This window comes from Danio aesculapii, chromosome 23 (assembly GCF_903798145.1).
Source record: "Danio aesculapii chromosome 23, fDanAes4.1, whole genome shotgun sequence".
NCBI classification, from domain to species: domain Eukaryota; kingdom Metazoa; phylum Chordata; class Actinopteri; order Cypriniformes; family Danionidae; genus Danio; species Danio aesculapii.
Genome location: NC_079457.1, coordinates 24,305,492 through 24,319,315, shown reverse-complemented (window position 1 = coordinate 24,319,315; position 13,824 = coordinate 24,305,492). Strand labels below are relative to the sequence as shown.

The 13,824-nt window shown below is 35.3% G+C and overlaps 1 protein-coding gene across 1 annotated transcript in view; it reads left to right on the top strand.

Moving 5' to 3' along the window:
• The window catches only part of agrn (agrin), a 463,463-nt gene that overhangs the window by 441,914 nt on the left and 7,725 nt on the right, over positions 1-13,824 (top strand). The window contains exons 35-37 of the mRNA XM_056448992.1: positions 389-412; positions 2,998-3,030; positions 10,734-10,958. Of these exons, the coding sequence (XP_056304967.1) occupies positions 389-412; positions 2,998-3,030; positions 10,734-10,958 (282 nt within the window). The remainder of the gene's footprint in view (positions 1-388; positions 413-2,997; positions 3,031-10,733; positions 10,959-13,824) is intronic.

The window sequence follows — 13,824 nt, the reverse complement described above, 5'->3', positions numbered from 1 at the left end:
TATTATATTATATTTAATTATATTATTATGTATTATATTATATTATATTATATTATATTATATTATATTATATTATATTATATTATATTATATTATATTATATTATATTATATTATATTATATTATATTATATTATATTATATTATATTATATTATGCTCAATTTTCATTGCTGCCTTTTCATGCCAATTAGGGACCACACCACTGAGAAATACACATCAAAACACTTAATTGAGCCTTAATCAAAGGCACAGAATGCCATTCATCTTTATGTGTTGTATTTTTGTGCGTTTTGTCAACTGTCTGTCTCTGTACGCACAGCTTTTGTTTGTTGTCTTTGCTTATGTCTGTCTCACATGCGTGTCTGTTGTCTTCCTTCTGCTCTCAAGCCAACTGACCAATGAGATCCCAGAGTAAGTAACCCGGAGTCCTTCTAGGATGAGTTTGATTAAGAGAAACTAACTTAAAATACAAACCATCAAAATAACCCAGCATAAAGCATTCATGTTTAATTTTCGCATTGGTATTTCCATTTACATGACATTCAAGAAAATATTTACGGGCTTGATTTATTATATAAATGCACATATTTTCAGGAAGGGTTGCATTTTCATCAGTTGCATCAGAATCTAGCTTTAGGAATGCATGCTTGGCATGATGATGAGCATTTTGATACACTGATAAATTCCCACAGGAATCATGCATGGAAATACCTGAACTGACTTTGGAAATATGTCTGTGTTAAAAAAAAATTTAAGCCTCTTTTAACTGCAAGCATTATTTAGGTTTTTAGAGAACGATATACATCAATATTTACTTGGTATTTAAAGCTTGGTTTAAATGCCATTTTACTGCCCCATTAGAGAAATGTTCAATCTGTTATAGTGTTCCTTTTAGTGATTCTTATTTTAAATTATTTGTTTCCTTCTGAATGTAATTAAGTGTCTAAGTGGCTGCACTGAGCCCTTAAAAAGCTGGCAGCTTGATTAAATGGAATTATGTTATGTATTATGCTCATGAAAAGTTCCTGCCCGGCTTTTAAGCCACATCACTTTGTTTGTCAAATCGCTCCCAGTGATTTCTAATAATTGTGCCCAAGGATGAAAGCGAAAGTGGCACATTAATCAAGGATTTGTCTCTCAGAAAACTGGCTGCAATTAAAGAGGCTCCGCGTCCAGTAGAGAAGGCAGTCACCGCGGGCATCAATAATGGTTAGGGACAAGGCCCTCTTCATTGACTTTCGCTCTTCCTGGGGTTTAATGCGTGTCACTTCCTGTACAAATGAAGTGCCAGATTAAAATTAATCTCAACCAAGCTGGCTGACCAGCCCTTCAGAATGAGTGTCATCAATTTAGCTTGATCTGGTTGTGAACAGAGCTCTTAAAGTCAATGAATTCCTAAGAGGACATCGGCATAGTGGCGCCGCATCCGTGGGAATGGAGTAATATTTCTGTTAGTATTTACTGTGCTCTTCATCTGTCTTTATTTCCTCTCTTTAGCTCAGCAGCCTTGGAGCAATTTACCCATTCTTACCATTTAAGTGACCTCTCACAAAATACATTTGTTTTATATAATTGGCTTTTTGTGTTTACCTCTGTTCCAATACCTAGTGAACGGCCTAGACAGCTGCCTTTTAAAAAGCATTATAACTGCCATGGAATCTAATAAGTGACCAGCTTGTAATGCTTAATGTAAGCAGAAAAGTGCAGCACATGAATAAAACTTGACTAGCAATTGATCCCAGTAGAGTTTGCTTTTAGCTTGTTAAGCACAATGCTAACAACAACAAGAAACACTCTCAACAAAGCATACTTAAACTGCGGTAAAACCTAATAAGTAACCAATTTGAATGGTTTACATAAGCAGATAGACACAAATAAAAACATGAGTAGCAATTGTTTACAGTATTTTATACCATTATCAAACTTTTCAGTTAGCTACATCGCTACCTGCTGTTTATGGGCAGCTTCCTTGAAGCATCATACTGTACCATAAATGTCATGGAACCTAATAAGTGACTAGTTTGAATGTAAGCTGAAAAGCACAGCATATGAATTTAAATTTACCTCACAGTCGATTTTAGTAGTTTGACTTTAGCTACCTAAAGCTAACCTTTTTCAGGATGCATTAGTGCTGTGGAATCAAATCAGTGATCCATTTGGAATGCTTTATAACCAGAAAAGCACAAACTTTGCTATCTTTCAATAGTGTTTGTTGTTAGCATCTTGCTAAACTAACAGCACACTAGCATAACAATAAAGCACACTCATTTTGTTATGGAATCCAAGTAGCCAGTTTTCTTTGTGAGAAAAGCATAACTGTTTGCCTTTAACAAACCTTGCCATTAGCTATCTTGCTGCCTATATAGGTTTGTGGCTGCATTCTTATAAAGCATCATAGGTGTTATGGAACCTAATAAGTAACCAGCTTGATTTATGCAAGCAGTAAAGCACAGCCCATAAATATAGAAACTTGACACTTCTAGTGTAACAAAAATTGTCAGTAGGTACATGATGGTGCTGTAATAGTTGGCCAGAACATTCTAAAATAAGACATTTCAGCAGGCCAAATAATTAATTGGATCTATGATGTCTTAAAATGGTGCCTGCATACTGTAGGCAGCTCACTGAAATTTGATGGAAAACAAACATGTTTTCACTTACTGAAGTTGCTCTTATTCTCGCTCCCTCACTCACTTGACTTGTTGAGAATGATGGAATTGTTGATAAATTGCAGTAACTCAGGCATGTGACAGCTCAGAACAATACAACAATGTGCCAGTACCACTGGTACTCTCGATACAGTCCTCCAGTTCAATATATATATTATTTTTTTTGCCTATTCTGACATAACAACTGAAAGACTAGAATAATTTAGTGAGGTCACTCTAGCTTCTTGGTACAGGACTTCTTGTCTGTGTGTTATGCGAACCCTGTACTTCCCCTACGGCCTCTTGCGCTTATTGCATGCCTATCATTTCTTCCCTTGCTCCTGTAAGCCCTGAGTCACTGGAGAACCCATCTGACCAGAGGTGAGTCCCTTTTGCCTGAAGTGTTTCCAAAGGCACGCCGTCCTCCCACACTCAGCCACCCTGCACAGGCTGAAGGCCAGGGCTTTTGTCAGGCAGCAGACCACCGCTGGTTAAATTAAATCTTTGGTAATTTGTCTGTAACATGTTTATTTGTGTTAGACTATACAGTACATCTGTGAAGATTTTTGGCCAAAAACTAGAATAGTTTTCAGAATGTGACATGCTCAATTGATTAGGATATGTATAAATAATAAGGACACCACTAATACAGTTAAAGTCAGAATTATTAAACCCCCTGAAATATTAGCCCCCCTGTTTATTTTTCTCCCCAATTTCTGTTTAAAGGACAGAAGATTTTTTCAACACATTTCTAAACATAATAGTTTTAATAACTCATTTCTAATAACTGATTTGTTTTATCTTTGCCATGATGACAGTAAATGATATTTGACTAGATATTTTTCAAGACACTTCTATACAGCTTAAAGTGACATTTAAAGGCTTAACTAGGATAATTAGGTTAACTAGGCAGGTTAGGGTAATTAGGCAAGTAATTGTATAACGATGGTTTGTTCTGTAGACTATCGAAAAATAAATTCGCTTAAAGGGGCTAATAATTTTGATCTTAAAATGGATTTAAAATTTAAAAACGCTTTTATTAAAGCCGAAATAAAAAAATAAGACTTTCTCCAGAAGAAAAAATATCATCAAACATACTGTGAAAATTTCCTTGCTCTGTTAAAAATTATTTGGAAAATATAAAAAAAATAAATAAATAAAATAAAAGGGGGGCTAATAATTCTGACTTCAACTATATATATATATATATATATATATATATATATATATATATATATATATATATATATATATATATATATATATATATATATATATATATATTTACGGATATGGTAAGATAAGATAATACAAGAATTGTAATATACGACATTTGTAATGTTACAGTATTTCTATTTGAAATTAATGCTGTATTTTGAATGTTTTATTCATTACAATTTTGAAAATAATGTATAATAGTTTCCACAAAAATATTAAGCAATCATTTTTGGAACTACATTATTACTAATAATTAAATATTTTTTTGAGAATTCAGCTTTGCCATCACATATACACATTTTAATTTAAAGTAGAAGAATACTGTTGTTTATATTTCACAATATTGATATTATTGTACTTTGACATATTAAAAAATATATAATTATTCCAAACTTTTGAGCTTGTTATCTAATATAAATATGATAATGACCTTCATATTTTAACTCTGTCACAAACCTTTCTCTGTCAAACAACACAAAATGATGGTGCATATCACGTATGATGAAATCTATTAAACAAATCTAAAAGTTTTCATATACATAAAGCATTTATTTTGAGTTTTCCTACTGGTGATTCTAATATATGAAAGACACATATTTAATCCCCAATAATGATTGCTTAATATTTTTGTGGAAACTTTTATACATTGTTTTCAAAATAATATTGATATTATTGTATTTTGACATATTTAAAAAAATATATAATAATTCCAAACATTTTAACTTATCTAATATAAATATGATAATGACCTTCATATTTTAACTTTGCCACAAAGCATTTCTCTGTCAAACAAAACAAAATGATGGTGCATATCACATATGATGAAATCTATTAAACAAAACTAAAAGTTTTCATATACATAAAGCATCTATTTTGAGTATTGCAACTGATGATTCTGAGACATGAAAGACATATATTTAATTCCCATTCCTATGTGAGCCACTGCCCCCTATGGGTGGAAAGCATAAATCACTCTTAAATCTCATCGGTTTATGAGAAATCATACACCACACTATTACGCAAGCAGCTGCTCGAAGATTTTCTAAAAGGCAAAATACTCAAAGTAGATTTTTTTGTAAATGAAATCCAGCTTTAATGGATTAAGCCCTGCTTCCCTTTAGGATGTTCTAGATGCTTGAGATCCTAATGGGACATGAGCAATAATGAGCTCAGCAGAGTGGTGTATAATCACAGTTTGCTAGTTTGCTGCCCTGATGCTGAAGCCCTGGTCTGGGGCCGCGTGAAGGGAAAAGGCCCGTGGAAAGAGTCCAGTCAGCATATTATGTGTCTCCTCGGGAAAAGAATTCAATTACTGCAAATAATTATTCAGCTTTACGCCGTCACAGGCTCATCAACAGCCTTTGCATAATGACATTCTGACTTTTTAATCAAACAAATTAAGATATGTTATTTTCAATTCTCAAGTTGTAGATAGAACTGTTAATATTATGATTTGAAAATTTGGAGTTGTCACTCTTGAGAGAATGGCTGATTTCATGCGGCCTTCGAATTAATCGTTCCTCAAGGCAACACATATTGTTTGTCCGGACTCTTTCTAGATTCAGTTTTTTAATTAAAATAATGCACACGTGCGCTATGTATTCACCCAAGCTTCACCCAGAGTTATTTTAAATATCATTAGTAGACAATATTTACAATTGTATTAATAGTTCATTTTAAATGCTACATTTTAAGTATTTTCTTAAAATATCTGTATAGTTTTTGTGAATGTTTATTTTAATGACATTTTTTTTAGTACATTAAGTCAAACTAAGAAAAAAAGAGAAGTTTTTCCTGTACATTTTTTAAACCTATGTGACATTGTGGACAAAATGGACCTATCAAAACAACTATAAAATGCTGTACTGGGGGCCGATCACACCAAACATGCTTTTCAGTTCTGAAAACGTGAGGCACACTGCACTGCCTTTTTGTTGGCTTTAGAAAAGAACAGTGCTTTTTATGTTGCCAAGCAACCACTGTATTAACAATCTTGGCACTGGAGCGCACAACATTGGGCGCTCTTTCAGCACACAGCTGACGTTTAACTGCAGGCATACAGAGCGCTCCGTCAAAAAAACGCATGGTGCAGCAGACAGAATGTGAGATGCAACGTGCAACACAAGCTACGTTTTCATCCACCTATTTTTATGCACATTTTGGATATTTGCATAAAAATTCGGTTGATGGAGGCGCCAAGATGCGCATATATTTTGAAAATGCGAATAAAAAAAATGTATACAATAGTAACACTTTTACTGAACAAATTCCAGTATGCGCATTAAAAAAGGTCATGTGATAAAAATGTGTGTGAATGGACAAATCAGCAGACTGAGCACACTGTAAAACATCTGAAATGTTGTTTTGGCCATTCTAACTTGCCTTAACCATTTCAGTATTAGTGTTATTATATTATTAATGACCTCCAGACCTGTCAAGAGCATCTCTGCTTTGCGTCTCATGGCTTCAAACGCGCCAGGCATCATCGGCATTCTGAGGTGGAAGTAATTTATTAAATAAAGAAAAGATTCACGCAGCTCACTGACGATATTTGGCGGCAGTTAATCAGGAAGTGGCGATTTTGTTCTCTTTGACTTGTTGGATTGAAACGCTGCTTTATTCATACATCTTTTATGTGATATTGCTGTTTTGAGCATACATTTCATTCGCGTTTTTAGATAGAAACATAGCTAATATCGGCCATTTAAAAAAAAAGTCACTCAATTATTAAAAAAAAAAAAAGCTTCTCACCAAAAATAAAACGTGCTCAGTGTGATCGGGCCTTATGCACACCAGTCAGCTTTTAAGTAGGCACTCTCATTTTGTAAACTACAATTAAGTGTCTGCACACGTGCGATCATGCTGTCCACCACTGTTTTGGCACAAGTCTAGAGACTGAACAGTGTACACATTCTCATGACGTCACTGCAAAATCATGTGTTTGTCATTTACATGGCTACGAAAATGTTTTTTTTAAATGGTACACTTTGTTTTTTTTGTTCTGTATTTTATAAACATTTAGCAATATTTTTATTTCAAATAGCAAAAAATGGTTTGACGTTATTGGTTACGGTAATATCCCTAAGAGGAGCAAAAGCACAGCAAATAAACACCATCAATGAAATCACAGTTCTCACAGAGAAACTGTTTCTAAGTGTGAAGATGCAAACACATCCGCCATCTGCTTTCTCTTCTTTTGTGTGTCGTGTCCGTTGTCTTGTTCGTCTCCGTTTTGTCTTTGTCTTGTCTGTGTTTTTTCGTGTTGTTGTCACTTGTCTTACTCCTGTTTACAAGTTACCTGATTTAGCAAACAAGCCCCCAAACACTCACTATTCTGACTCACAAACACACACGAAGGACGCCACAAGCACAGGTACACCACCGAAAAACAAAGGGCTTGTAAAAATAGCTGCTTTTCCTTTGTGGCGGATCTGTGTGTACTTGCAGTGAGGTGTTGGATACAATCAGATCCCTGATGACCTGAACAATAGCTCGCTCTGAGTGACACGGTCCTCCCTGAGGACAGGCAGATGTCACCTTTTCTATGCCTTACAAGGAAAGGCATCCAGGGAACCAGATCAAAACACACATCAGACAGCAGCCAATATAGGCATCCTTCCTGCGCAGGAAGAGAAAATCTAGAGCTTGAAGGCAAAATAGGAAGTGTTACCCTAAAGTGTGTCACCATCCCTCTCACATACACACATGCGCTCACACTCATGTTGAAAAAAACATGCTTCCCCCATTAGTGTGGCCTAGTTTACCTACACTGTAAAACCGAACAGTGAAATGAGTTCATTTCTTTCACATATTTCAGTATCTCATGATACTTAAAGTGATATTTCATCCACAAATTACAATTCTGCCGTCATTTACACACCCTTGATTTGATTGGGTTTGTTTTGTTGAACACAAAAGAAGATATTTTGAAGAAATAGATTTTTGAGGACTCGTGTTGGCGTGGGTTTTCTCCGGGTGCTCCGGTTTCCCCCACAGTCCAAAGACATGCAGGGCAGGGGAATTGAATGAGCTAAATTGGCCGTAGTTTATGTGAGTGTGTGCAAGAGTGTGTGGGTGTTTCCCAATGTTGAGTCGCGGAAGGGCATCCGCTGTGTAAAAACATGTGCTGGACAAGTTGGCGGTTCATTCCGCTTTGGCGACCCCTGATTAATAAAGGGACTAAGCTGAAAAGAAAATGAATGAATGAATGATTTTTGAGGAAAAAACATATACTGTGGAAGTCAAGGCAGCACGGTGGTGCAGTGGGTAGTCACAATCGCCTCACAGAAAGAAGGTCGCTGGTTCTAGCCCCGGCTGGGTCAGTTGGCATTTCTGTGTGGAGTTTGCATGTTCTCCCCGTGTTGGTGTGGTTTCCCCCACAAGCCACAAAAACATGTGGTATAGGTCAATTGGTAGGCTAAATTGTCTGTTGTGTGTGTGAATGAGTGTGTATGAATGTTCCCTTGTGATGGGTTGTGGCGACCCCAGATTAATCAAGGGACTAAAATGAATGAATGAATGGAAGTCAGTGGTTACAGTTTTTTTTTCTTTTTTTCAAAATATTTATTTTTGTGTTCAACTGAACTAAAAAAAAATTAAGTAAATGATAGAAGAATTAAAATCTTTAGGTGAACTAGCCCTTTAATACAAACAAGTTATGTGAACTTAAAATTTTATTGTATTAAAGTGACCCTGAACTGAATGAGTAGACAGATTTCAAGTTTTCAGCTTGCTTTGCATCTGACTGTATAGGGAAAGTGCTGATTAGTGTTATTCTGTATGGTTTTGCATATGATTAACATATGGATGCCTAATTAGCCTTCCATTTTGTGAAATGTTGGGATTTACAGTTGTTTCTGTTACATGTACTGTATGTTGAAATATCTAGTGTTACCATAGTGATGAGTTGAGCCTATGGGGATGGACTGAAAAAATCTTTAATACTGTATATAGTGCATAATCCAAAGCTCTTTGATAGTTACATTGACACGTGATATTGCTAATTAACGCTTAACCATACACACTTGAGTTTATCCAATGTAATTCTCACAACATTTGGTAACTTTCTGATTAAGTGGCTAATTTATATCAATTTGTACAATTGTAAATTTTTGTATGATTTGTTCAACCCCCAATGACAGTTGGGTTTAGGAGGGTGGGGTTTGGGGACAAGCATTCTTGTAGAAATAATATGTTTTCATACAAATTAAATCGTATGAATTGGGATGGTTTATCTGATCTTAATGCAAACAGATTGCACAAATTAAGTCATTCAATTAAGTCATATTAAGTCAATTCAATTAAGTCATAATCAACATTGTGATGAGTTGAATATTGGTAATGAGAGACACCTGTGCGTCGTCCCACTCATCAAAAAACATGTTGAATAAAATTAAGTTCTACTAACTTAAACATTTGTTTGTTTACTCGGTTGTTTTGAGGCATTATGTTTTGAGTAATTTGAATTTGTCAGGTTTTACAGTGTAGTTGAATACCACAAACTGCTCAGTCTTGGGTCTCAATCTCAACACAGGCTTACTGTAAATATGTACCCCCGTCTACATTTCTTGAGAGTGCGAATAATGTAGCCAGAGGTACGGATGTGTAAAGTGAAGCAGGACACTGACAACAGAAGTGCGGATCCAAATGCAGGTTTAATTATACAGAGATGATCAGGCAAGCAGCTGTCAACACAGGGGTAAACAGATGTATACAGGGAATCCAGAGTCGCAGTCAAATAACAGGCAGATGGTCAAAAGGCAGACTGCAGACAACTTAAAATAAACAAAACAATCAAGGTTGGCAAGGCAAGGAAACGCGTAGAAATGTTCACTAACAGTATAACAAGACTCAGAAACTAGTGTGTGTGTGTGTGTGTATGTGTGTCTGTGCTGCTTTTGAAGTCCATTTCATCAGTTCTGAACAGCTTCAGCTGTGTGTTAGTAATCAGCCAGGATTAGCAGTCGGTGTGAGCGTGTGTGTGCAGTGCATGACTGGATATTGTAGTCCAAATAATGGCAGATTTGTAGTTCTATGCAATCTGTGTGTTTACCAGCAATCTGCCAGGATTAGATCGCTGGTGTTTGTGACAGTATGGCAGCATTTTTTCTTTAAAATGAATGCTACGGGGCGGTATGATAGCTTCTGTTCATTTTCGTGCTACAAACTGACTGATTACCACCATATAGATGGCTTTTTCGCAGTTACCAGTTTGTCAGTGGTTTGCTGTGTATGTCGACGGACTTGGGAGGTGGAGCAGATTTGACTACGACAACAGGGTAAAAGTAGGGCGAAGAACGGTTCCATAACGCAGGTAAAAAAAAGGTAAAAATAAAATAAACAAGTAAATAACAGGGTGAGAACGTGGTAAGATCTGAAAACGTGGTGAAAAAATCAGGCGGCCATGAGGACTTTTCATTTTTTGGATTGCTTTTGAAAACATTGTCGGTTGGGTTTAGGGAAGGGGTTGTTCAGGTCAATCGATGCTTTTGAAAAGACTATCGGTTGGGTTTAGGGAATACGGTGGATGTGTGGGTCGGTTGGTCAGTCAGTCAGTCAGTCGGCAGCAGCCTCTGGTGGATTTACACGAGAAGAGAAGAAATTTGTGATCTGAAAAATTGTACACAGCGGCCTTTGGTGGATTCGCGAAAACAAAAAGTGCAAAATAACAAACCTTCTGGGATGTATTTCGCACTGTCCAGAAATGTAGATGGGGGTACATATCCGCAATGCACCTGGGTTGCTCAATAGAGTGTTAAATATTCACCCATTGTTGTTAAACTTGCAGGTAAGTCTCAGTGGTTAACACAGCGTCTCTGAAACAGCAATGGATCTTTGATAGCATTTCCTGTTTCTTTTTGATCTAGCGAGAAAGCCCTGCTGGTGAATAAATTCGAGCTGAGCATCAAGACGGAGGCTACGCATGGTCTGATTTTGTGGAGCGGGAAGGGAGTTGAGCGCTCTGACTACATCGCCCTCGCCATTGTGGATGGAAGAGTACAGATGACCTATGACCTTGGCTCCAAGCCCATGGTGCTTCGCTCCACTGTACGGGTCAACACCAACCACTGGATACGAATCAAGGCCAGCAGGTAAAATGCTAAAGAGCTTTTCCAGCATCTCCACACATTTATAGTAAGGTTGTTGTTGTTTTTTTTGCAAGATGGGTCAAGCTAGTAGTTCAGATTTCTGCTTGCCATACCAACATCTTCAGTGTGGGTTCACTGTCTTCAGCGTTGAATATCTTCAGGGTTCTGGAGAAATAGAAATGTATTTTTATTTATTTTTTATCTATAATTTCACTTTTTAAATACGTTTTTTGTTTGTTTAATATGTACACTACTGTTTAATAATTTGAGGGAAGTGTTTCTTAAGGATTCTTATGTTCATCAAGGATTCTTATATATATATATATATATATATATATATATATATATATATATATATATATATATATATATATATATATTATTTATATATATATATATTATTTATATATATTAAATATATATATATATATTATTATTATTATTTTTATTATTATTTTTTTTTTTAATTACACATTATAAAGCTTCATTTAATTATAAAGCTATATTAGTCATTACTCTGGACCTCAATGTCACATGGTCCTTCAGAAATCAACCTAATACATATTTGTTGGCCTTAAGAATAATACATATTTCTTATTGTTATGAACACCAGTTGAAATTTGATTTGGATTGCAAAATATATGTGAAGCAAAAGTATTCCAGAATATTTTCAGTCTTCTAGAAATGCCAATATTGGTGCATCCCTAGTTGTTATTAATAATTTTGTAGAAGATACTGTAGGCCTATTTCAAAAGAACTTTGTATATGTCATTAGTAACATTATTAATGGATTTTCTGACACTTTGAGCAGTTTAATGCATTTGCACTGACTAAAAATATAAATTTCTTTAAAAATACAAACTACAAAATAAAAAAAAAATCTAATGTGATCAAATTTCATGTTTTCTTTTATTACAAAACGGATTAGAATGATGCTATCATTCTTGCTGTTTTAAATTGAGTGGTCATTTTTACCCAAAGCCCTCTCACACTGTCACATTTTATATTTTACACAGTTCAACATAGGACATATTGGACATTTGTGTTTACCAGTTGTTCCACAGAAATGTTTTCCAGCAGTGGCAGTCATTTATATTTGCCTCAGGCTTGTCATAGAAATGTTTGCCAGAAAAATGGTGGACAATTATATTTAGCAATCTTTGATGTAAACATAGTGTTATAGTCATATACAGTACTTGCACATTGTTTAAAAATTGTTGCAAGTTGCCAATACCAGTAAAAACTGCAACATTCTTTTCTCCCCTCAATACTACCATATTATTTGGAAATTTAGTGCACATTATCCACAAGTTTTTAAGAAATTATGTTTTGTGGGTTGACCTCAGTTTTTTCTCATTACTTTCGTTTAATTTTACACACATTTTACTGCAGATCAACTAATGTCCAGTTTGCCACAGGTTGCCACTACTAGTAAAAACCAGCAATCTTCAGTTTTGTTCCTCACTACTACCATTTCATATGTCACAAATTTAGTGCAGATCAACTACTGTCCAAAGTTTGCCACAGGTTGCCACAACCTTTAAATATATTGCAAAATATTTAGTTATTTCCTCAGTACTATTTAATTTGTCACAAATTTACTGCAGATCGACTATTGTCCAGTTTGCCACAGGTTGCCATCACATGTAAAAACCTGCAATCTATTTTTTTCTCATTACTACCATTAAATTTGTCGCACGTTTACTGCAGATCGACTTTTGTCTAAAGTTAGCAGCAGGTTGCCACTACCAGTAAAAATCTGCACCCCTTGTTTTTCCCTCATTACTACAATTTGATTTGTCGGTATTTTAGTCTAAGTTGACTATTGTCCAAAGTTTGCTGCAGGTTGTCACTACCAGTAAAAACTTCAATCCAATTTTTTTACTAATTACTACTACTTAATTTGTCACAAATGTTTTGCAGATCAACTATTGTCTAAAGTTTGCAGCAGGTTGCCATTACCAGTAAAATCCTCTAATCTGATTTATTTTCTAATTAATTTGTGATAAATTTGGTGCAGATTAACTGTTGTCCAAAGTATGCAGCAGGTTGCCACTATCAGTAAAAATCTGCAACCCCTGTTTTTCCCTCATTACTACAATTTGATTTGTCTGTATTTTAGTCTAGATTGACTATTGTCCAAAGTTTGCTGCAGGTTGACACTACCAGTAAAAACTTCAATCCAATTTTTTTACTAATTACTACTACTTAATTTGTCACAAATTTAGCGCACATCGACTATTGTCTCAAGTTTTCAGCAGGTTGCCATTACCAGTAAAAAAAAAAATGCAACCCTATTTTCTCTCATTACTACTTTTTATTTGTTGCAATTTTAGTCTAGATCAACTATTGTCCAAATTTGCTGCAGGTTGCCCCTACTAGTAAAAAACTCCAATCCACTTTTACAAATTACTATTTAATTTGGTGCATATCGACTACTGTCCAAAGTTTGCCACAGGTTGCCACTACCACTTAAAAACCTGCTTTCCTCAGTTTTTCCTCATTACTACCCATTCATATATTATAAATTAAGTGCAGATTGACTGTTGTCTAAAGTTTGCTGCAGGTTGCCACTACCAGTAAAAACCTGCAATCCTCTGTTTTTCCATCTCATTCTACCATTTCATTTGTAGCAAATTTATTGCTGATTGACTATTGTCCAAAGTTTCCCACAGGTTGCCACTACTACTAAAAACCTGCAATCAACAGTTTTCCTCATTACTATCATTTTATTTGTCACAAATTTAGCGCAGATCGACTATTATTCAAAGTTTGCAGCAGGTTGCCACTACCAGTAAAAACATGCATCCTCTGTTTTTCCCTCATTACTACCATTTTATTTGTCACAATGTTAGTCTAGATTAATATT